The following is a 25,177-nucleotide window of genomic DNA, read 5'->3' as shown; positions in this document are numbered from 1 at the left end:
TAATAAAAAGTCTTAACTGATTACTGGTCGATCTGGCGTTCCCCTACTACGAAGCTGACATGTGCAGCATATGAGGCAGGCAACGGTGGTTGTGATTCAACTTTCGGCGGGTTCTTCACTGAGCCTGTGTAGATTAGTTGGTAGAGTCCCGGAAAAACTCCTGTCGTGGGTTCGAATCCCACAGCAGCTAGATTTTTCTAGCCTACGCCTTGCCATATGGTGAATGCTTGGAGACGTGAAAAGGGGCTTGATTCGGGCCTGCCTTCACACTGAGCATTGTTTTTGCCGCAGTTTCTCAACTTTATGACTCGGTCTTAAGTTTTTTTCAGGTTCGGTCCGGTATGAGGGCTTGTACTTTCGGGTTCGGGTTTAGGTTTAGGTCTCAATTTCAGTGCTCCTTACAACTTCGGTCATATCGGAAAAGTCTTCAACACTCAGTTGATGATATAAATAGTCGGGGGCTTATGCAAGTTAAAAACTACCGATCTATAAGCCCCCACCAATCAGTTAAGTACTCACCTCTAGTGCTTTGCTGCTTGCAGACAGTCGTTTCAACTCGAGACCATGTAAACCGACACGGAAGGCCAGGATGTGGTGACGCGGATGTTCGGATAGCACTGTACAGAGGAACAGGGCTCGTTCCAGGGACTTGCAAGCATACGATGTGCTCAGTCGAATCCATAACTTTCGGTTGCCAGTGCACTGTTAACAAATGCAACGTTTTCAGTTACTGGAAACACTGGACTTAGGCTTGGATTGATTGTTACAACTATATATGCCTTGTTTAGTGAATACAACATAGTACATTTATGAAAACATCGACTCATAAAACGTTTGCAGTGAAAGCTTTTAATATCAGTTACACTGGAAATCTTGATACAGTTGTATACCACAACATTACTAACCAACAAAATACAAAATTGCCAGATTATTTACAACAAAAATTAATCCTGAAAGTTTTTAACGTTTAACGTTCTACTTAATCTGGGACATCAAAAATTCTAGTTTACAGCAATCAACTTAAGATGAAGTGAATTATTTCAGAAAAGACAACAAACAGCAACAAACTGACAGCAAATTAATATGGTAACTTGACATTTTGCTGGTATGACTTTTTCACAAAACAATGGCTTTACCTGCAGAGATTCTGGTTCCTTGATAAGCTCTTCTGGGTTGTTTAGAAATTCCTCTGCCAGTTTCACAGACAGCTCACAAGCTTCCCTGAGACGACCGTGTGTGTATAATGATTCAGCTCTGAAAATGAAGCAGGTAGTTTGCAATTACCACATTGATTATAGCAACGCAACGCGTAAATGCATTTACTGTACTGTAATCACCTAGACATCTTTAATTGTGTAACTAAAACATAGTGTTGAAATATTACGATATTTAGATGATCCTAATTGCATATAACCTTGCCTTAACGATTTAAAACACAGTTTGCCTGTATAGGAGTGTTTCAGGTGATAAAAATGTTATGACTTATATCTCCTCGGTTGAATGGAAATCGTTTTACATTGGTCGCCAACGCAAAAGCACAAAAACGCAATCATTTGTCTAAACGTACAATCAATATGGACCAAAATAATATGTCAACAAATAGGCCAAGATATTTTGTTATGTTACCTCGTAAAAAGTGAATCCAGTTCAAGTCTGTACTTGTGATATATGGCGTCCTCGGCTGATGCGGCCATCGCTTTGGCAAGGTGGAGGTCTCCTCCGCTGCTGTCGTTGCCTGGCAACAGAAGAAGATACATAAACAGCAATAGTAGCATTTATGGCAAACAAAACTATAATCACAATCAGTCCTATGATGGTATGTATATTATAATACATATAACTTTGAAAACAAACATATTTTAACAACCAAATGTGCTTCACGCAGCACACGAACTGGCCTGCAATTCAAAGCCAAACACTTAATTTCCTGGTAACACAGTAACAATTTGAGCAGATAGAAAGTAACAGTTAAATCGGAAGTTTAGCAAAGCTAGGATTAGGTAGGATTCGAACCCACGACTGCTGACCAATTTAGACCTGTGCATTACACGTTGAGCTATTTAGAGCCGTTGTATGTGTTACAAAGAACTCCTTCTAAACTGTGTTGTATAACATACATATGTAGTCCACATAATTTTTTTATGGCATAGAAGAGTTTAATCGGTTGTTTAATTTTTCTTGGATATAGAAATCTGTGTTAGTCCCAGATTCTGATTCCAACACGTTTAAGTATGTAAAAAAAATTAAGTTATTAACTTCTGACTCCGCGGTATCGTTTTGGTGGCTCAGCTCCAAATACAAGTGATTTTTCTGACTCACACAAAGCCATTTCGAAAATTAGACAGGTAAAAATAGGGTGATAAACTTACCTGCTGAGGATTTGAGACCTTCTGTTGACGCTGGCTTAGACGACGAACTGAAGTCGGGTGGGTTGTCTGAAAAACAAAATGGAGGATGCTAAAATCGTTTAAGGGTTGATAGTGACATGTTACTACAGTGACTGTAAACAAGTCAAGCAACAATGTATATTAATACTGTGTGGAATTGTTCATTATAATTTACCAACGCGTAGTTTAAGTTATCTACCGCTATCGTACACAAGTGTATGATGAATCTAGATAAGTTTTAATAAGACGGATTTGATTCGGGCCTGACTTCATATTTGGCCAAGCAAGTGTTGTATTAAATCTTGGCAAATCTAACTATCGGGCCAAACTTAGGCTTGTTTTTTTAAGGATTTGGGCCGGGTTTTGGGCTTGTACTTTCAGGAGTCCGTTTACAACTCAGTAGCAAGTAGCGTTATAACATAATAAAGAGTAAGTAGTGAATGAATTTGCAGAAATGTAGGCCTTCTCTGTTGTTATTATCCGTCCACGGTCTGTAATAAAATGTCTATACTGAACAAGCTCTGGCAGTTTTGCTTTTGATTCACCTACTTTCAATGCCGTGTATATTGTTCCTAACCTAATCTCTACTATACAGCTTTGGGGCAAACAGCACCTAATATGGAAGCGCTGCTTGTATTTAGCTGCTCGTTGTCGTCGGATGAGGAGAGAGTAAATTGTACGGGAGAGCAGCCGGATGATCCGTCATCTGATGTAAAATCTAATGGAGATTCAGCCACCTCCCATCTTTCATTACCTGGCGAAACAATTTATTGTAAAGGGTATGCAAAGAAAGTTACACATACAAATAAAATCTTAGTGCCGAAATGAAACTTTAAAAAAGAAGTAGGGAATGTTCTGTTTATAATCGATCATGTTTATGATATATATCATACATATATGTAAACACAAATTGCAAGGACGCTGTTGAAAAACAATTCAAATAGAATGATTCAACCTTATGATAGTTGTTGTTAAAACGTAAAGAACGTATTCTTTAATAGCCAGAGGCAGCTTATACCTGTTTGTAGGTAAAAAGCAATGATGCGTATGTTTTAGCGCCTGGATCGGTCACAAAGCCTATAATTTTAAACATTTTCTTATTTTAAATCACACACTGTTTCCACTGCTTCAAAACAGTCCAGAACAGCGCTCTTTAACAGTAGGGGTGCACCACAGCAGACAAAGCAATGAACGAGTACCGTAGGGTGATCACCAAAAATGAGGCAAAACTGTCACTACACATTTGCGTATTTCTTCACCTTACGATTTACCCGTCTCCGCAAGCCCACTAAACAGTTAGGTAATTGTTACAATTACAGGAGTGCAAAAAAACAGTAGCATATTTTCCAAAGAGTGCAGGAGAGTAAAATAGTAAATCACTTGTCTAGAAAACCTATTACTCGATAAACACAATCCACCTAAACCTTAAGGCCAAACAGCAACACCAAGCAACACGCACCTAAATGGAGATTTTCAATATCACGTTCTATGCACGAGTCATCACTGGCGCTTCCGGCGTCCGTGTGTTTCCGTGTTAAGGCAAGTCTGTACGCCTGCGAGGGCCGACCCTTCTTTTTCACGGTGCCGCTTGTGCGACTGTCCGAGGCCGCCGATTCGTAAAAGCAAGATCCGAGGTTGCTCTAAAAAAGTTTGTGTGCATGTGAGAATATATAAAACAATGCTTATGACAAAATAAAAACATAATCCTGTTAAATTATCGGCCGCTTTTACAACACTGAGCTTGTTTTATCTCTACGCTGGAGCGAGTTTGCAGCTGTGCGATCTTGTTATCGCTGTTTTACGTGTGTATGTTTTGCATTTTGTCGCTTTATAAGAAGTTTGTCCTGCAAGTTATGTCATTATCCTGATGAAGACGTCTTGTATAGGACGTCGAAACGTCGATTGTTTACAATAAAACTGCCGGATGAGCAATACTTGGTTATATAATCTTGATAAGTCACTAATAAAAGTCATTTGAGCAATACTGGTTAAGGTATTAGACTTAGAGAGTAAAGTTAACGTCATAACAAACATACGTATTTATAACAACACGTAAACAAAGCAATGTGGTCTTAGGAAGCCAATAATTACAATTAAATCAGAGTTTTAATCTCCCTTAGTTTCATTGACAAAAACCAAACAAACAAACAATTATTTATCATTTAGTATGCTTTATCCTGTGCTTTTATAGAACTAAAGATGCCAGTTACGGAACATATATATATTCCACGTAAATTCATGGACTGATTCTATTACTTTGAAAATATTTTCCCTTCCCAGTGAAACAAGAAAAAGTGTTTCATTAAAAGCAATATTTTATGACGCAATCCAATTTCCAACACACTCACGTGATGGTTGTCACGGTTACCGGTGTCGTCATCGCGAGTTTTCGAGCTGCCACTTCTGCTGGCAAGTTTTGTCTGTTTAGTTTTTCGTATAATGTGAGTGCATTGGACGATCTCAGTCTCGTCCCAGTCAAAAAGACAAGCATCAATTGCGGGTTTGAAACCAGCGAACGCCAGCAGATGACTTTCTTTGTACCTGAGAACAAATGAAGGCGAATCCGGTTAATCGCATGTAGCGTTTTATTGCCATCAGACTTCCAAAATGTATTGAGGAAAATAACGGCCCAAATAGAGGTAAAAACGATATGTTTTATTATTCAAAGGTTTCGGCAAATGCTAATGCCATAATCAGTGATTTTTCTAATTTAACTTATGCACAGATCCGTGTATAGTGTTTCAAAGAACATAGACAACCATTAGGCTATTATTGTTTTTAAAATGTACCATAACATGAAATAAGGTCAAAAAATATAATGGGCCAAATAGACGTGAAAAGCTTGATAGAACAAAGTTTCTCATAAAAAATCAAACTGGTATAGAAAGTGAAAATGTACGTCACTACTTACTTTCCACGTTTAATAATTTCCAGGGTCTTTTCATGGAAATATTGGAGACGGGATTTGAGTTCCTTTTTCCTTCCGCTTCTATTACCACTCGGGTCAAGGATAACAAGTCTCCATAACGCAACAATCTATACATAAACAAAGCGAAGTTTTACGAAAAGCTTACGAAATCGCCTCGCTATTGCAGACATATACTTGCTGCAACATAACTTTGAAGGTTACACCTTCATTTGAGCAACAAATATTTTTACATTTTTGAGGTATTTGCACATGAATAAAATTTAATGTGACCAATAGCATTGTTAGTAGAGCAAAATAGTGTGTTCTATGTATGGTTGCACCGCCAATTGACTATTTTGTGCTTTTTCCAACACCCATAGACGAGTTCTAGATTGAACGAATAATGCCTGCACATAATTACTAGTGATGTACCGAATCGGCGAAATTTCGATTCGGCCGAAACCGAATATTCGGCGGTTTTGCCGAATAAATTCGGCCGAATCAACCGAATCATTTATGACGTCACGCGAAGTCGTACGCTACGCGTTTGACATGAAAAAATGTTTATCTACCAGGCAATTAGTGCAGAATAGTTGTGTTTCGTCCTCATTTCAGTTATGTGGGGTTTAAAATTGCCTCAAGCATGATTGGCAACCTGCCAATAAGTTGCTTATTTTTTGACAACAGTGGGAAACCGATAATGTGTTGAAAAAGATAAAAATTGACGCGATTTTCGTTATGTTTGGGCTTTTGAAAGATTTGCGTGGTACCTTAAGCAGAAAAGACACGTTTAACGCTTTAAATTGGTGTTCGTAAAAGATTCGGTTTCGGCCGAATCGCAACAAATTATTCGGCCGAAACCGAATCTTTGCAAAAATGACCGATTCGGCCGAATAAATCCGGCAAACCGAATATTCGGTACATCTCTAATAATTACGCCTCCAAACGGTTTAGTTTTGTGAAAGGAAGTAAAATCAAAGTCCTTATTCTTCGTGTTAACAATAACGAAATGCTTAAGAACCACTGAGATAAACGCTTCGTTTGTTACCTCGTCACACATGCTAGCTGCGGCATGTTGAGCAATTTCCGAACTGATGTTATTGGAAGGACGGTGTGAACTGGAATGACCCCAGCTGCCGCACTGCAAGTAAGCTGATGACGTACGTGTGTTGTACCACCATACTGCCACCTGGTGGAAAATAATAGTGTAAATATTTGTTTAGAGTCTAAGCTAGGCCTTAGATAAAACATAAGTTTTACGAGGCATGTCACTTTTAGTTAAGTATATAGAAGAAAGGACCTATTCAAAAGGTAATAAAACAAAAAGGCAAGACCTTTAAATATGTACCACAATTTCAATACATATTTCTTGTCTTCAAAAACTGTCACTTTGCATTTGCAAAAAAAATGGCGCAATAGGTAGGAACTAATCAATGGTCAATACATGTGGCTCAGTTTTGCAAAGTTAATATTTTTGTAAGGTGTAACATGTTCTAGAGCTAAACTTCTTGTTTATAATCTGTTAGTGTAAAGGCGTGCTTCTCCTGTATTGAAACAGGATATTAGCATTATGAATCACTAAGCCGGTTACTTCTGCTTAAACATAACAACCAAAACAATAGGAGTATGCAATATGCAGTAGATTTAACTCAAGATGTCCATTACAAACTTTGTGTAAACCACGTTTAAAAAATGAACTGTTAACTTTAAAAGTAAAACAGCAAAATTTGGCATTTATTCAATGGCTATTAATGTAAGGTTTGCGATTTAATTCACCTTCTAGGAGTTATCTAGACTTTTTTTGCTTCTGTGTTTTAACTGATATACAGCAAGTGAACACATTGTTGGAAATATGATTCACAGATTAAAAAGGTGTGATTTAAACATACAGTTAACCTCGGTTAAAACTGGATTTGTTTAATCCAGATCTTCGCCCAAATTAAAAAATGAGGTTAAAAAATTTGTAACCATAATAACAGTCCCAATGGTAACACTTTAACTAACTGACATCGGCTAATCTAGGTTTGCGCCTAATCCTAACAAATTTTTTGGTCGGAATGGGACAGGATTGGCAGAGGTTTACTTTATGCAGCCACAATCATCATTATCTAAACAGCTTAACTGAAAACTGCTAAAGCTTACTTGTTCAAATGTAAGGCATTGCTCAGTGACAATATCCAGTAGTGGTATTGCATTAGAATCTCGACGTTTCAGCATTTCCCTGACAATACTCAGCAAGTTCCAAATCCCTTCAGGCTCTCTCCCCCTGTAAAATGCAACCAAAAATGTTAGTCAAAGCCCCTAGGGGTGGTAGGAGTCTTGCTGTGAAGCCGAGTCAGGAAAAACTACAATGTTTGAAACTGTTACAAAGATGTTTGACTGTAAAAACCTCACATTACAAATGATAGTTGCCATTTCTAATGCTTGCACATAGTTTCCAGTCACAAGTTTGTGTACAAATAAGGGCAGATAGTAAGCTCGCATTCGTAATCTATAGTGTACCATAGTGTTTCTATTTTTCTAACTGGATTGATTTGTCTAAAAATTCAAACCAAATACAAAAACGCTAAATACAAAAAACAAAAACTACTTTCTTAAAATTCATACATAAATCCCAGATTGCAAACTACATTCAAATGCATAAAATGTGCAAAAACATAGATTATAATATATCACTAAAATTTCAAATCACTGAATTTTATTACATAGTTGGAATTCATACCTAAGTGGTCTTAAGAGGCTTGAGTACTCTGCTGCTGCAGGTGGTTCAGTGGAGGAAAGATAGAGAGAGTTTACATCACTGTAAACAATTGGTGATGGACCACAGAACTTGACCAGTGTCTTTTTTATGTTGTCGTTCAAAGCGCTTTCATCAAGATACCAAAGACTCCTGTCAGACATGCTTGGACCAGCTGTTGGATCTGCAATAAAAAATTATTTGATTGTAGCAAGTGCTAGCAATGTCAAATGTAGGGTTTTTGTGGACAGATCAATAAAATAGAAAATGGCATTTATATACTAGGCTAGGGATGGGACAAAACTGCAAACATTCTGTTTGCGTGAGCACCGAGCGTGCTCAGTACATTGTGTTGTAACAACTATTGCTAATTTACATGTTAGTTTTGTAGCTTTCCAAGGTCCCTTACATTGCCAGCAGTGTATTAAGCTGTACATGCCACAGAAGTACGCTTTTTTCTACCATCTACCACATTCAATAAAACAGTCATTTTTGTTCTTGGATACCCTTTCAATGGATATGCAAATGTAATGCTCGGATCAGTTTGTGCAATAGCCGAGCACAGAGCATCAAAAACAGCAATGCTCGGTACTGCTTACTCCATGGCTCGGCCCATCCCCATTATAAACTCTAATCTGAAAATTCTAAAAAAGGAAACAGGCTCCCAAGGATACAGAATCAGTTGATAAAAATTTCATTCACATACTTACTCAGTTTAATAATATTTTTATCCTTGCTGCACTTAACTTATACTTATTACAGATAACCAACCTGGTGCCCCAGAAAGGGTGTTGATTTCTGTTGACTGAGATGACAACAGTTCATCTAAAAGACGTTGAGCTGTTGGCAAAATCTGTTGCGGCAATTCACTGATCAGGTATTGTGCAAACTTCTGAAGTTGTTCACGCCGAAGTCGAGAAAGAGATTCCGAAACCGGAGCACGAAGTGTTACTGAGACAGGCTGCATAAAAAAACGTGTGTGAGAATTGTAGCAGAAGGAATTACAGAAATTGAATTCTTCTATTAGCCTTTGTACAATGATAAGTTTATCACTTGCAATTGAAACCAGTTTACATGTGCATGTTTTTGAGTGGGTTTCAACAACTCTTTTTAAACTGAGAAAAATGCAGGCACTAGTCAGAAAAGAAAAGGAAAAAACAGACAAGCGCAAATGAGTCATCTTCAGGGAAGGGAGCCTACAAGTATATTTAGAGTCATTGCATTAAAAACCCTTTATAAATTTACCCTGCCTTGACTGTACATTTAGACAGCTTCAAAGTTTAGATCAAGTTTTATCCAAATACAGAAATTACACATTTTTAAGCTCCTTCTATGCAGTTTGAACAACCAAAATAAATTTCAGTTGTAACTGTTTTTGAGCTTCACACAAGCAAAGCCTACCTGCTGTATCCTGACTAGACAAAGAGCAACAACATGGGCACACCACTTAGCACTGGAGCCACAGTTGCAGCTACAAGATGTAATTCGACATCGATCGAAGGTTACAGCCACTGAGCAAGTGTTCTGAAATTTGCACATGTAATTAACAGTTCAGCATAATGATGTTTGTGTTAAAAAAGCCTCAGAATTTTAGTTATCCTGTAAAAATGTAGTTTAACTCTCGAAAGAGTTTATATTTGTCAATTTGCTTAACTAATGGTAAAGCAAAAAACATTTTGTTTAAAACGCTTTTTTAACTTTCCATACCATGTGTTGCACCTTGATGTGTCATTAGTAACCAACTTCATATAATGTTTACTGTTTAGTAAGCTTTGGCATCAAAAACTTTACACACAACTAACACTTCCCATCCAACAATATCCTGAACATTTACCTTGTTGATGGCATTTGACGGCGGTGTGACATTGGCACAGAGATGAAAACCAATTTGTAGAACATTGCGCACACATCGCGCTCGAACCAGATGTTCCCCTCGCTGAAACTCATCAGGGCTGCCATTTGCAAGGCAGGAATACAGTCTGCAAGATCATACAAGATTTGATTTATCTTGACGTTTTGACTTAATCAAAATTATGTTTTGGTTGTTAAAGGCCAAAATAACAGTTGTAGTTGTACGTATATCTGTTGAGCAAAAAAGTAGCTTTTGAAATATTTCCAGAAACAACAACACATATTTATATGTATGTTATTTATGTTTGTCAGTAATTGGAAATTAGAATCTATGTCCTATTTATATGGGGGCAGAAATTACATGGAAACACCTTTCTGTAGTTGAAGACCAAAAATTAGATAGTTTTGTTAAACATTTTTTTACAGTGACTGGACAACTTGATAACAAACAAATCAAAGCACATTAAAAGTGGTAATCTTTGTATCAGTAACTTTATAAATAGTGAATAAGATTTGGTTTGAATGAAGTGCTGCATATTGTAACCCGATCAAGTTTTCCTGCCAATGTGGAAATTAGCACAAGGAACAACCAAACATGCAGTAATGAATAACCTGATGTCTTCCTCGTTATCAGGGAAGCTCCAATAAGCAATACGAAGCTGTACATTCTCTGGCACCGGCGAAAACATCTTTTCCACTTGCTCAAATGGGATGTGCAAAGCCACAGCTTGTGCACATAGTTCCATTAATGGAGTCACTTGGCCAACTACAAAAACAGTGAATTAAGAATATATATTTAACAAACAAAAATTGCCTTTGTCAGGTAAAGCAAAGTATGAAAGTAATACAGTTAAGTGGGTATGCTTAACTAGCATGCACAATATATGAACTTAGATCAACACATTAATTGTGTATAAGCAAAGGTTTACTGTTGTACCGACAACTAAAATACGTATTTGATTATGAAACCAATTAGTGCTTTATAAATTGGTCAAATAAATAGTTAATTTACTGCAAAGTTGGATTTAAGCTTTAAAGGACCAAGGTTTTCACACCCAAAGGCCAATAGCACAGGAAACTGGTCTTTTAAACCCGGTAGCCAGAAAATTTCCCCACTTAACAAAAGGCGTTTATAATCATTTCCAGCAGACAAGCAGGTAAATCTGCCAGGAAGGGTGTGAGGTCATATCCTCTGGCCAACGCAAACAATGCCAACACTACCATACCACTGCCTTTCTGATGTCATCAAATTGCCAGATCCAATTGCACAAGGGGATTGTTTGTTAACTACCATACCGGATTTCAAGTTACTAAATCCTACTGTGCAGTCTTATATGAGACATACATTAAAAGGTTTGTCCACATTGGTCATGGATGGCATTTTTTGCTGTTTCACACAAAATCAAAAATTTATCTTAAGTAAAGAAATTACTTTGTTTATTCAACTTTTTTCTTGTGAAAAGAAGATATACTAATACCGATCAAAAATGGACAATAAAACATGACATCCGATATTATTAAGTAAGCGGAAAAAGTGGAATTTATATCCATTAATGATAACATGAGAGCAGAATCATTAAGGATGAAGCTACAATCTGTTTGTTTGATAGTTATGGTTGGTAGCTACCTTCAGGGTTGCTTGCACCAGTAAGAACAAGAGATGTGTTCTGCTTTCTCCATCCTCTCCAGTTTGTGCACACGCTTTCAGGTTCACTCATCCATGAACACAAGGACTCCTCATCAAAACGGTCGCTGTCTTCGAATGAGAAACCCTCCTCTCCAGCAACTGCTAAAAGGTTTTGCAATAAATGTATTTGTTATTTAATTTTATATTACACAAAATGCTGGCACTAAACAAACTACTAAGACGCATATAAGAGCAAACTAACGAGTGGTTATAGACAGTGGTGGGGTTTTTTGTCAGCCGGTTCTGTCACAAAAGTCATATTTTTCAGCGGTTTTTGTTACAAAAAGTCCATTGACAGTAACCAGTAATGCTAACCCGTTTGCTGATCTCATAAAATTTCGTGAGACAGTTCTATAGAACCGGTGCAAACTGACTGAATCCCACCATTGGTTATAGCACAGGGTAAAAGATCTGACTTGGTGTTAAACTACTGTTCAATGCCATACAAATGTCACAAACTACATACTACAAAATGACACATTTAGTATTTTAACAAATGGTTCTGCAAATTATTTCCATTTCTTGGCATGCCAGGAACGAGAAATCTGCCTACCTTCTGGATTCGGTTCCCAGTTTGCCATCATCTAAGATAATCAAGGTTTTGCACATTAACTGGAGATCCTTCACATGAGCCTAAAAAAACTGCAAATGTTAAACTTTCGTTTGACAAAAGTTTAACAAGGACATGGTCTATGGCTAGAAATTTCAGCTGTTTTTGTTTAAAGTAAACCCTATGTCACTTTTTAACAGTCTACAAGAGCGTTTAAAATTCTCGATTTATGCTTCAGTATATATTAAACTGGACACAGAATTTTTTAAATTTACATTTTTAAATTATATGTTTTCTACCAAAGAACATATTAAGCAGCTAGTTTTAGTTAATCTTAATGAGGGAGTTACACATTTAGACTTGACCAAATAGTAAGCTGTAACATTTGACACTTTGAAACTACAGTCACTTTTTTAAACCTACCCTTTAAAATGAGCACAATGCTCAGGTTAATAATAGTAATTTGATGTTTCCAATTCGCTTTAAAAATTTGAAATTATGCAATGAAATTAACAACAAAACCTACAAATGTAGAAATAATTCTTGGCTTAAAGTTAACCAATTTGTTTCATATGATAGACTAAAAGTAAAATTTAATCCCAACTTCAAGTTAACATAATTTCCTTGTTTAAACATTGTTTACAAGCTCAGGTGTAATACATTACTAATTTCTGGCTGTAATACATTTTGGTTTGAATTGGTTAAAATTCATAAACTGACACTTTACTTTACAAACTTCAGTTTACTTGAAAACATTGATAATTTAAATTTAGTGTTCAATAAACATCAAACAGACACAAGTTTACCAATTTCAATAACTAACTACATTTTTTAATAAAAACGAACAAAAATGGCATCGCAAAAAAACGATTTAAACTTTCGAAATATTAACTTTTAAAGGTCTACTACATAATAAAACAATATCAGACAGCGGTTTACTTCAAAATAGTTTGATACAGCCTTTGCCATTAAGTATTGACACGGCAAACCGGCAATGACATTTCCCTTTGTTATCTACTCTACGCCGGCCATGAATTTCAAGGCAGCTGACTGGTCGCTTTGCTCACCTAATTCTTTGTACGTCACTAAACTGTTGGCGCAGCAGCCGCTGAGCTACGTCCATTTTTTTCTTTTATTCATTGTTTGACGAAGCAGCTGAGTAATCGGAACTTTTCGGATGCGTTCGGTAAGTTAATAATCCGTACCAACTCGTGCCAATTTTTTTATTGTCTTAAAAGGGGTAACAAAATTTGACACCTGTTGATCCATAGAGCACTGGTTGCTCCTCAGTGTAAAAAAATTAGGTACAGCACAAAAATTTAAATATGTATACATCAGAAAAAGTTTTTGAGGTGTATAGATTTCAAATAATGTGTAGTCAATCGAATCGATTTTTAAGTTTCTCTTTTTTAATCTGTTGTTTTTTGTTCTATGAGCTATCAAATTATTGGATACTAATACACACTTACTTGAACTTTTGCACTTAAATGGTATATATTTAGTGAAAAAGAGATTCATTGCAATTAAAATTTCAGAAAGTGATTTTTGGGGTATCCATTTCCAACAACTTTAAATTCTTTAAGAAGTAAGAAAAGTGTAATGATAAAAGATACATTTAAAAAAGTTAATCAGGCACAACTTTATGAAAGCACTTTATCAACATGAATTAAAACAATTGCAATGTTTCAAAAAATCCTTAAATTAAATAGATCACAAATAAATCCAAGCACAAAAAAGTTGGATAAAGTGAAAAGTGAGGTTTCAACAAGTGAGGTTTCAACACATTGCACTGGGTAAACAGTTAACACACAGTCTATTAACAAATACATTTGTACATTGCATGCTGTCACAAAAAAATTACGGGCAAAATAATTAAGGGCAAGAAACGAATAACATGTTTACATAAGCAACATGTTTGTCACCAACTGACAAAATAAAATTGAAATATCCAGACTCACCAGGCCACATTTTAACTGTGATCATATCAGATAATTTTGATTCATTTACAATCAAAAGATCACACTTTTTGATCATATTCTTTGTCATTTCCAAGTGTGTTGAAAATCCTTCATCAAAGGCTACTTGTAAACATTCCAATGGCAAAAGAAGGTAAACAGAGTTATTGGCATGTTTATTCAAATCTGTTTCAAGACAAGTTAAACGCCTTTGCCATGAAAAAACATTAACACTTAATGGAATACTTTTTAATGGCCCTCCGCTCCAGTGGTGTTCAATGATTGGATAATTATTTACAAATGTTTTAAATTTTTCAGGGTAGGGAATTGGTCTTCGAGACAACCGATCAACCATTACAAGTATTGTACTAGATTTCATTAGGGTTCTGTTTGTTAAAATATCAACAACTTCAATATGACATACAGCAGAAGTATTTTTGACTGGGCTAATGTGTAATACATTCCAATAGGCCTAAATAATTTTGGTCCACTGTTTGAATATATTTCTTCCATGTATGTAAAAAAATTCGTCAAAAACTCAAAGTCCATTCTAACCACAAATAGTGTTCTTTCAGCGTTAATGGCAAGCTCCCCACAAATCATTTGAAAAACTTTTTCTGTACATAATAAGCGACAGAGTTCATTGTGTTTCATCCATGGAAAGATATGAAATCCTTGAAACAAAAAGAACATTACACATTCATTAGGCAGATTGAGTTTTTTCGGTACAATTTCCTTACCTCTTGTTGCCGATGGATGTATTTCCGCATGCTCCAACTGCATATATGCTTTGTTTTTGCCCTTGTAAACTATATTCATATTTCTCCAAAGTTTTCCGTTAGCACATGTTTGTTATTCCGCTGTAAACATACATAATATACTTATTAGAAGCTATATACCATCACATCAAACAATCTTCCCCTTTAAAGCCTGTGGAACAAAATAAGAGCAACTTAATACAAAATTAAGTCAACCTGTAACATGCTACTTGGTCGCACTCGCAAGCTCGCAAGTCCTTGTAGGGAAATTCCCAAATATGCAATTATATCGTATTTATAAACTGTTGCTGCAAGGCATACAAACTAATTTAAACTGTTTAAACTACTAAAGCCCTTTTGGTTTGTCCATTTCGGATTTTACTTTTGAAGTGTTATTACCCTGCGGTGAACGCGACCTGAATAGGACGTTAAAACGTCGGTACATTGGCCAGATGAGCAATGTTTAGTTTTTGTGTCGTCATAGCTTGAAGACGCAGTCAATCCCATGACATCAGTGATCAATTCATGTTTTTACACCAAATAATAAACAGTAATCCAACTATAGTCACAAAATAAGAGCATTTTTTGCATGCACAACAATGTAATTCGAGTATGACGTGCAAAAAACAAGCAAAACAAAGACGTTTTTTAAATCGTTTCAAGACTTCAAAAAAAACGATAGAGTAACATAGGCGGCATGTTTGTCATTAACTGACAGAATAAAATGAAACAAACCATCATTGGTTTGCCACATTTGAGTTTTTATTGTTTGGCCCAAGGTCACCTCGCTAACTATAAGAAATGAGATCTTTTTTACAATACACTGAGTAAAATTTTTGTCCAAAGTAGTCGAAAAACCATGTGCCATTGCTCGACTAACACATTCCAACGGCAGAAGCACAAATAGAGAATGATTTGCATGGCCATTTGCATCAGTGTCGGTAATCATCACTCTTCCATTCCACGAAAACGTGGCTGCATCGGTAGGAATAGATTTTAAAGGCAAATCTGTCCATTGAAAAGGAGGTGTTTTTTGACTGTTTACCATAGTTTTGAAGGTGGCGGGCAAAGGTGTAGGTCTCCGAGTGTTTCTGTCCACCGATACCACTGCCATACCAGATTTAAACAAGATTTTCTTGTCTCTTGAATCTAAAGCATCGACGTGAAAAATGGAGGATGTTTTTCCCACGGATGCAGCAGTAAAAAACATTTTAACAGGTTTTTGTACTTTGGGTTGGGTGCATGATGTCATGTATTTTATGTAGTCGACCACACTGGGCATAAACTGAATTTCTTCCCGAATAGTAAACAATCCAACATCCGTCGTTACCTTATGCCCGACCTTCTTTATCAATTTTAAGAAGAGCAGCGACCATGTAAACTGAATCGCTTTCACCCAAGGCATTGGATTGCAAAAACCTGTCGTAAAAGATAAACAAAAAATGTGTCACATTTGCTAATATAACGATTCAATGCATAAAAGCTAGTTTTAAAATAGCTAAATATTGTTGCTAATAAATGTCTCTTTTTTATTGTTGCAAAAAATATTGAAAAGTCTTACCGTGATTAAAAAACCGGTGAAATCCAAGGTTGTTCAACTGGATGCACTCGGTGTTAGGACTTTCTGTCGAAACCTCCATTTTATATGTACAAGCTTGAGATATACTAGATTGCAAAGAAGCGTGTATAACTCTAAACAAAAACTAACAGACGTTTTACGGGTAAAACAGCATAAGCTTTCTTGAAGAGTGCTATCACTCATTTCCCTTCAAAAATTCATGTTATGAGCTAGGCTATATAGCTAAGATAAACTTTGATAACCAACAAGTGAATATGCAACAGGATCCACCAGCACTGGAAAAATATACATTGTAGTCCTTAATGTGTATAAACCGTGGTATTAAAAAAATTTCCCCCTTTAAACCCTTTAGGGACCAAATAAATGCAATTAACTCATACAAAATTGAGCCAACCTGTAACATTTGATACATGGTCGCAAGTCCTTGTAGGGAAATTCCCAATATATAGTATTTATAAACTGTTGCTGCCAGGCGTATAGGCCTATAAACTAAAGCATTTTCAGGTTTGTCGATTTCGGATTTTACTTTTGAAGTGTTATTACCCTGCGGTGAACGCGACCTGAATAGGACGTTAAAACGTCGGTACATTAGCCAAAAGAGCAACATTTTATTTTTGTGTCGTCATAGCTTGAAGACGCATGCAATCCCATGACATCGTTGATAAATTCATGTTTTTATTCCAATTAATAAACAGTAATCCAAGTATGGTCGGAAAATAAGAGCAGCTTTTTTACATGCACTATATAATATAATTTGAGTACGTGCAATGAAAACAAGCAAAAAACATATTTTAAATTTTTCTAGACTTCAAAAAACGATAGAGTAACATAGGCGGCATGTTTGTCATTAACTGACAGAATAAAATGAAACAAACCATCATTGGTTTGCCACATTTGAGTTTTTATTATTTTGCCCAAGGTCACCTCGCCAACTATAAGATATGAGATGTTTTTTACAATACACTGACTTAAACTTTTGTCCAAAGTAGTCGAAAAGCCATGTGCCATTGCCTGACTAATACATTCCAACGGCAGAAGCACAAAAAGCAAATGATTTGCGTGGCCATTTGCATCTGTGTCGGTAATCATCACTCTTCCTTTCCACGAAAACGAGGCTGCATCGGTAGGAATAGATCTTAAAGGCAAATCTGTCCATTGAAACGGAGGAATTTTTTGACTGTTTACCATACTTTTATACGTGGCTGGAATAGCTCTCGGTCTCCGAGTGTTTCTGTCCACCGATACCATAGCCAAAGCAGATTTAAACAAGATTTTCTTGTCTACTGAATCTAAAGCATCGACGTGAAAGACCGTGGATGTTTTTCCAACGGATGCAGCAGTAAAAAACATTTTAACAGGTTTCTGAACTTTGGGTTTAGTGCATGATGTCATGTATTTTATGTAGTCGACCACACTGGGCATAAACTGAATTTCTTCCCGAATAGCAAACATCCCGACATCTGTCGTTACCTTAAGGCCGGATTTATAAAACAATTTTAAGGAAAGCAGCGACCATGTAAACTGAATCGCTTTCATCCACGGCATTGGATTGCAAAAACCTGTCGTAAAAGAAAAACAAAAAATATGTCACAATTACTAATACAACAATTCAATGTGAGAAAGCTAGATTTAAAATAGCTAATATTGTTGCCAAAAATGTCTCTATTTTTTATTGTTGCACAAAAAATCGAAAAGTTTTACCGTGATTAAAAAACCGGTGAAATCCAAGGTTGTTCAATTGAATACACTCTGTATTAGGACTTTCTGTCGAAACCTCCATTATGCACAAGCTTGAGATGTACTAGATGCCAAACAAGTGTCTATAACTCTAAACAAAACTAACAGACGTTTTACGGGTAACAACACAAGCCTTCTTGAAGAGTGCTATCATTCATTTCCCCTCAAAAAATTTCATGTTATGAGCTTTTAGCTAAAATATTCTTTGATACCCAATGACTCAATATACACCAGGATCCACCAGCATCTAGAAGAAAAACGTGATTTTAATCACAAATCAAATCTGCAATATACAACGCCTTGTACAATTTTACACTTTGTCAGACAAGCTGCTACAGTTAGTTTCAAAGAACTTATTGCATTTTCGAACGTTTCGGTTTGTCAACGCAGTGAAGTGCAGAAACTGTGTAATATATATGGTAATCGACGCCAAGGAACTTTTCATTCAATAAAAGCAATATTTCAAACAGAATCTTAGATAAAAACAAGCACGACACACTAAGCAAGTATTACGATATATTAGATCTACCATGTCCCGATAAATTGGTCACAATTAGTATCTCCAACGAATAGGTAAACGTAAAACGGAATATTTGCAACTCTTCCACAGCACACTTTTTAAGCTCAGTTAAAAAACGACAATGTAACGTAAGAAGTGTGTTTGTCATCCACAGACAGGATAAAATGAAACAATGTGTCTACGCTTTGCCACATTTCCACCCGTAGAGATTTACCAAGAGCAGCTTCACTTACGACCATGTAGGAAAGTTTTTTTAACGCACATTCGCTTAATTTTCCGGCCAGCGAAATCGGAAATTCTTGCGCATCAGCTTCACCAAGGCATTCCAACGCAAAAAGTACAAAAATGGAATGGTTTGCGTGGCCATTGTGGTCAATTTCGCAAACTGACACTTTTCTTTGCCAAGAGAACACAGGAGTATTTGAGGGGGCATTTTTTATGGGATCATTCATCCAGTTGTAAGGATCTATACTGAAACTGTTAACAAAGGTTTTTAAATGAACAGGTAAAGGCGTAGGGCGTTTAAGACGTTCAAGATCAACATGTATCGCGTACATACAAGACTTGATTATTACTTGATTGTTTGTCGTATTTTTGGCTTCAAAGCGCATAGTTGCAGAAGAGTTTTTGATTGAAGCTAGTGTGCAGGTCAACCTAATTGGCTGTTCCAGCCTAAGACCATTACATGGTGTTACAGACTTAATGTAGTCCCACGCTCCAGGCATAAATTCGATGTCTTCCCTCAATGTAAATAGGGCATGATTTTGCCCAAAGAAGTTTTCCTTACAGATGTTTCTGTATATGGATTCCGATACAAGAACTCCAGTAAATTCGAAAGCTCTTATCCATGGAATGGGATTGGATAAACCTAAGCACAATGCAAACATTGCTTGTATTATTGTTTTACATTTTCAACAAGCTGTTGAATAGTTATATATAAAAATATATATGTAAAGAGACAATTGGAGCCAACATTTTACTAGACCATCTACTAACACACAACCTGTTGTATTCTCGATCAGAGCAAATCAATAGAATGAATAATACGAAAACAAGCACGGTTTATATAGCACCTAAATCAATTAGCATAGCAGCACAAGAATGCGAATCAAGTAATTAAAACGCAAGGTGCGAAATGAGTACAACACAGGCCTCGAAATGCGTAATACTTAACACCTCCCCAACAAAAATACAAAGCTGCGCAATAACAATATTACGTCATTAACACCAATAACGTTGCGGAGGATTGCGACGTCGCTTAGACCGTCGCGGATTCTCTGGACCGTACTCGGTAGTTGTCTGGGATGATACTGGTAAATCACCAGAATTTTTATCTCCCACATGCTCATCTTCGATATGCGCATCGTCATTTACCGGTGTTGGAAGTTCATCGGGATTTTCATCTTCGGGAGATGCATGTCGCGGACGGAGCTGGTCAATGTGGCGGCGCCACAATTGTCCCTGAGGTATAACCTTTACAGTGACCGATCGACTGCCGTGAACTTGTGTTACAACGGCTGGAACCCAGCGTGGATCACGATTGTGCTTAGGTCCGTAATACAAAGCGTAGCACGGCATTCCGACCTTGTACGAACTTTGTGCAAAACGATGCTCTTTCGAGTTTGGGCGTGACGTTTCTCTTGATAACCTTCCTTGGGCAATGTGTGGCGGTGAAGGAAAAAGTATATCCACCTTTGTTCGCATCTGACGGTTATTGAGAAGTTGACTAGGAGAATATCCGTTCCTCGTCGTCGTCCTTCGATATTGCATGAGAAATTCGATTATCGCTTGCTTCGGGGGCAGTACAGACTTTCTCAAAGCCTGTTTAAAAGTCTGAACAAGACGTTCAGCTGCGCCATTTGTTGCAGCATGATAAGAAGCTCCAGTAAGATGAATTATTCCCGTTTCCTTGCAGTAAGTTTTGAATTCATCAGAGGTAAACGTCGGAGCGTTGTCCGTTACTATCGTATGGGGATACCCGAAGTGCGAAAAGTCAGACTCTAAAAGATCCGCAGTCGCTTTTGCCGTAATGGACTGCGTAACGTGGATGCATGGATACTTGGAATACGCATCAATCATGACCAGCCAATTGTGACCCATAACATTGTGTAAGATCCACATGTAACCGAGACCAAGGTTTTTCGGGTAGAATCCATGGATGCAATATAGCTTTAGGTGGAGCATTTTGATGCTCGGCACAACTATGACATTTGTGACAAATATCCATGATGTCTCTGTCAATATTTGGCCAGTAAACAGCTGTTCTGGCCAGTTGCTTCATTCTCTGCATTCCCAAATGACTTTGGTGCAACAACTTGAGTACTTCTCGTTGAAGTTTAGAAGGAATCACCAATCTACAGCCGTACAATAAACATCCGCCGCTAATGCTTAGTGAATCCGCAATCTGACTGTAACGATACAAGGGATCTCCAACATCAAAATCTTTATGTGGCCACCCTTCTTGTGTATATCTCATCACTTTAGAGAGAACGCAGTCTTTTGCAGTTTCCTTTACAAAAGCCATAGCATCAGTGGGTTTCACTTGACTACTCAAAGTTGTGATTGCACAAACCGTAACTGAATCTACGGTTGTTCCCTCCTCATCAAAAGTTGGATCTTTTCCAGCTGGTAGTCGACTAAGGGCGTCGGCGTTATTTATGTCGGAGGTTTTCCTATACTCAATATCGTAGCTGAATTGGTTGTGAAGTAGCGCCCATCTCGCCAAACGATTTGCTGCGAGCGTTGGAACAGCCTTCTTTGGTCCGAAGATTGTCAACAAAGGTTTGTGGTCAGTGACCAAAATAAACTTCCGGCCGTACAGATACTGGAAGAACTTGCGAATAGCGAACACAATAGCTAAAGCCTCTTTTTGGATCTGGCTATACTTTCTCTGAGAGTCAGTTAGCGTTTTCGATATGTTAGCTATTGGTCTTTCGCTTCCATCTGCAAGACGATGAAATAAAACCGCACCAATTCCTACGCTGGATGCACCGCATGCTATTCCAATCGGCAGGGTTGGATCAAAATGGGTTAGGACATTGTCCGACGTTAGGAAGTGTTTTAAACGTTTAAATGCATCTTCCTCTTTCTTTCCCCAATTCCAGGTTACAGTTTTCTTCGTAAGCCGGTATAACGGTTCTGCAACTGTTGAAAAACCAGGGGGTAAGAGCCCAAAAACGAACGAAGATTTGACACATTTTCTGGTGGAGGCATGTTTAAGACATCATCGACTTTACTTCCTTTGGCAATACCATCCTTAGTGAGAACATGCCCTAGGTATTCGACTTTTTTCTGCGCAAATTTGCATTTCTCCAACCGGCAACGTAGACCCTTTTCATCAAGACGTTGAAGCAAACGACGCAAATTTTGCAAATTGTTCTCTTTAGACGAACCGCTGACCAAGATGTCATCTAAAAATACTGCCACACCTGGCAAATCGTGCGTAATGTCGTTCATTAACTTTTGGAAATAGCCCGGAGCAGAAGAAATTCCGAAAGGTAAAACATTTTGAAGAAAAGCGCCTCGATGTGTGCTAGGGCTAACCTCTTCTGGCTTTCTGGACCAAGCCTGATCTGGTTGTAGGCATCGGCCAGATCGATTTTGGTGAACCCGTGACCTCCTCCAAGCTTCTGCATTAAATCACTTGGTAACGGTAGTGGCTGGCGATGCGTGTCCAGTTGGGGGTTTACTGTCACCGAGCAATCGCCGCATACCCTAACTCAGTGCTCTTCAACCGGGTATACTGTATACCCAAGTGTATACCGCATTAAAAATAGGGTATACGACTGAAGAAAGGTATACGAAGGGAATACAGCTGAGGTCAGTGTTACTAAACGTCGCTATTTTTATGAAATGCAGGAAGACATAGCATGGTGACCTATGTGAGACTGACCTGCTTGTTGTAAATATTATTGCGTCAGGTTGGGATTGTTGCGTCAATAATGTGAATTATGAAGCAAATAAGCACATACCTGGAGTATCTGTTAAGGTTGAACAATGTACTTTCTGAAATTTTACTTTTAATGTTCCTGGAGTAAAGGATTGCGAATACAAAAAATTGAGAACACGTCAACACCACACCACATGAGAACAAGTCAACACCACACCACATGTCCAAATCGCTGAAAGAGTGCAGCAAGAAGCTAGCCATTAAATCAACTTCTTACGTTTACACACTTTTGTATGCTAAATTTCCTGGACGTAGCACAGGGGGTGCACAACCTTTCCGCTGTGACGGCCGCATCGGAAATCTTTATTAACAGTGCCTGATAGCCAGTTTAATTTCTAGCTTGTTACGTAGAACAGTCTAGGGATCAGACTTTACTGTTTATAACGTCACCATCTAAATTGTGACGCTAATGGTGCCTGTTTTCGCATTGTTTACCCATAATAGGCTTACAAAAAGTCTCAAACATGCGGCTTCTGGGCTGTTAATATTTTTCCCATCCCCTCAAACTAGTTTTGCAAATCCAAATATTTCAGTTTGCATGTTCACGGCCACAGGTTGTGTACTTCTGGCCTTGTATAACAATAATTCACACGACCAGGCAAGTACCTATTGGTAGACTGTTGCTTTCTGTGCACATTTATAAATTGCTATGTGTAGGGTATACAAAGTTGCTCAAAAATTGTAAAAGGTATACAACGGGGAAAAAGGTTGAAGAGCACTGCCCTAACTCTACCAGATGCTTGTCCTGGTAATGGTGCCTTTCGCACAGGCACCACCGGTGTTCCCCAATCATTAAATTGCACAAGCGTCCATGTACCGTTTCGAATTCCTGCCTCGTAACTTTGATTCAAATCCTCGAGCAGAGCAAACGGAGCGGGTCTTGGCTTGTGATACACCGGAGTTGGATTTTTTATAAACTGCACTTCTAATTCGAAACCTTGTAAAGTTCCCAATTCTTCTTTAAATACATTTGGAAAATCCATGCAAATCCTCTTGCATTCTGCTTGGAAATCTTTAGATGATTCAATTACCGACACTGATCTGGGAGACAACGTAGTAGTTCCATACATAATGTTGTCCAAAGAAATCTTCAATTCACGAATGGAATCTCTTCCCACAATATTTAAATTGTTGAGCTTCGTTACGTAAAATGTGAGTATGCTGGTGGCATTTGAGTTTGGAACGCAGACCTTTAAACGACAGCAACCAATAATATTAAGAGAATGACCAGAAGCGGATCGATAAGCAACGCTTGTGGCATCAAGCTTCGGCTGTCTAATACTTTTCCAAACCTTGGTTGAGAAAATATTGCCACCTGGAGCGGTTTCAAGTTCTACGTTGAACGATTTGGAATCGACCACCAGTGTATAAATCAGTTTCGGCATGAGCTGGCAATCAAGGGATGCCACTAATCTCACGCTCGAAATCTGCATCTTCTTGCGACATACTGCTTGCAAATGTCCTTTGCACTTACAAAAATTACACCTGGAGTTTTTAAAACGACACGTTGTTGCGAGATATCCAGGTTTCCCGCACCTATGACATGTCAACGGTTCTTTCCGCGTATCCTGGGAACCTAAACTCCTCGGGTTCTTGCGACTCTTGAGCTTGGTTCCATTTCCGCCCCGAAAACAGTTTCTTTGGCAACTCGAGCAGCATCTTCCGTCTCCGTGGCAATCTGTATAGCCCGCGAAAACGAAAGTTCGTCACTTTTTACCTTGAATACAGCCTTCAAGACAGCCTCATTGCCAACAGAACAGATGAAACGTGTCCTTAATGCTTCGTCCAAAGGGTCGGAAATAGATGGAAAGTCGCAGGTACTAGCGTCCTGACGAATGCGCGCTGCAAGTTCCTGGATCGATTCTCCCGGCTTACGCTTCATTTCGCTCCAAAATTTAAATCGTTCTCTCACCACGAAACGCTTGGGGTCATACTGCTCATCCATGAAAGATTTAATCTCTTCCATCTTTAAGTCATTTACCTGTTTGGGTGGAGAACTCTGCGATGCCAAGTTGGCCAGAAGCTTGTAAACAGTACCGCTTTGATTCGTCAGAAAAACTTGCGCTTGTCTCGTCTCGGGAACTTCATGAGCCGTAACAAAAGTGTAAAACCTAGACAAATAGTCTGCCATAGCTCCGCGTCGCCTGGGGTGCGCTGATACGGGCTGAAGAAGAACTTTCATCGGAGGATGTCTTCTTCAGTAGCGTCATCATAACTTCCATTTGTTCTTGGTGACGTCTTTCTTGAACTTCCACTTGCTTTTGCATGAAGTCGAAAAACTTTTCCATCGTCAGAAGTAAAGATTTCCAATTGCGTGAAGTCGAAAAATATCCTCGTCGCCAATGTTGTATTCTCGATCAGAGCAAATCAATAGAATGAATAATACGAAAACAAGCACGGTTTATATAGCACCTAAATCAATTAGCATAGCAGCACAAGAATGCGAATCAAGTAATTAAAACGCAAGGTGCGAAATGAGCACAACACAGGCCTCGAAATGCGTAATACTTAACACAACCAAAGTTTGATATAGTTTAACTGTAAAATATTTAGCTTTGA

At 37.9% G+C, this 25,177-nt stretch overlaps 4 protein-coding genes across 8 annotated transcripts in view; all 4 read right to left on the bottom strand.

Moving 5' to 3' along the window:
* The window catches only part of LOC145220694 (zinc finger SWIM domain-containing protein 8-like), a 29,227-nt gene extending 15,982 nt beyond the window's left edge, over positions 1-13,245 (bottom strand). For 2 of the 5 annotated variants that reach the window (XM_080087924.1, XM_080087927.1), the window contains exons 1-18: positions 12,544-12,660; positions 12,124-12,203; positions 11,511-11,672; positions 10,496-10,649; positions 9,867-10,011; positions 9,434-9,556; positions 8,804-8,993; positions 8,018-8,216; positions 7,438-7,561; positions 6,344-6,484; positions 5,299-5,423; positions 4,736-4,928; positions 3,847-4,027; positions 3,001-3,141; positions 2,370-2,435; positions 1,627-1,735; positions 1,137-1,254; positions 520-702 (exon numbers count right to left, since the gene is read on the bottom strand). In XM_080087924.1, coding sequence (XP_079944050.1) covers positions 520-702; positions 1,137-1,254; positions 1,627-1,735; positions 2,370-2,435; positions 3,001-3,141; positions 3,847-4,027; positions 4,736-4,928; positions 5,299-5,423; positions 6,344-6,484; positions 7,438-7,561; positions 8,018-8,216; positions 8,804-8,993; positions 9,434-9,556; positions 9,867-10,011; positions 10,496-10,649; positions 11,511-11,672; positions 12,124-12,154 — 2,385 coding nt within the window. In that variant the 5' untranslated portion in view covers positions 12,155-12,203; positions 12,544-12,660. Of the gene's footprint in view, positions 1-519; positions 703-1,136; positions 1,255-1,626; positions 1,736-2,369; positions 2,436-3,000; positions 3,142-3,846; positions 4,028-4,735; positions 4,929-5,298; positions 5,424-6,343; positions 6,485-7,437; positions 7,562-8,017; positions 8,217-8,803; positions 8,994-9,433; positions 9,557-9,866; positions 10,012-10,495; positions 10,650-11,510; positions 11,673-12,123; positions 12,204-12,543; positions 12,661-13,187 lie in introns of those variants that run through there. The other 3 variants (XM_080087926.1, XM_080087928.1, XM_080087925.1) reach the window with 2 other exon arrangements.
* Positions 13,246-13,328: 83 nt separating this feature from the next.
* Positions 13,329-14,984, bottom strand: LOC145220732 (uncharacterized). The gene is made up of 2 exons (XM_080087973.1): positions 14,816-14,984; positions 13,329-14,749 (listed from the first exon to the last, which is right to left on the bottom strand). Exon 2 carries the CDS (start codon positions 14,452-14,454, stop codon positions 13,993-13,995), a length of 462 nt encoding a protein of 153 aa, XP_079944099.1. The 5' UTR covers positions 14,455-14,749; positions 14,816-14,984; the 3' UTR covers positions 13,329-13,992.
* Positions 14,985-15,375: 391 nt separating this feature from the next.
* On the bottom strand, positions 15,376-16,578 carry LOC145220720 (uncharacterized). Its single transcript, XM_080087960.1, has 2 exons — positions 16,395-16,578; positions 15,376-16,252 (listed from the first exon to the last, which is right to left on the bottom strand). Exons 1-2 carry the CDS (start codon positions 16,471-16,473, stop codon positions 15,492-15,494), a joined length of 840 nt encoding a protein of 279 aa, XP_079944086.1. The 5' UTR covers positions 16,474-16,578; the 3' UTR covers positions 15,376-15,491.
* A 563-nt stretch (positions 16,579-17,141) lies between these two features.
* On the bottom strand, positions 17,142-18,352 carry LOC145220721 (uncharacterized). Its single transcript, XM_080087961.1, has 2 exons — positions 18,114-18,352; positions 17,142-17,971 (listed from the first exon to the last, which is right to left on the bottom strand). Exons 1-2 carry the CDS (start codon positions 18,190-18,192, stop codon positions 17,214-17,216), a joined length of 837 nt encoding a protein of 278 aa, XP_079944087.1. The 5' UTR covers positions 18,193-18,352; the 3' UTR covers positions 17,142-17,213.
* Between the last annotated feature and the right edge of the window lie 6,825 nt (positions 18,353-25,177).

The sequence above is a fragment of the Phallusia mammillata genome, chromosome 3 (genome assembly GCF_965637545.1).
Source record: "Phallusia mammillata chromosome 3, kaPhaMamm4.hap1.1, whole genome shotgun sequence".
NCBI lineage: Eukaryota > Metazoa > Chordata > Ascidiacea > Phlebobranchia > Ascidiidae > Phallusia > Phallusia mammillata.
This window is presented reverse-complemented; position numbering and strand designations above follow the sequence as displayed.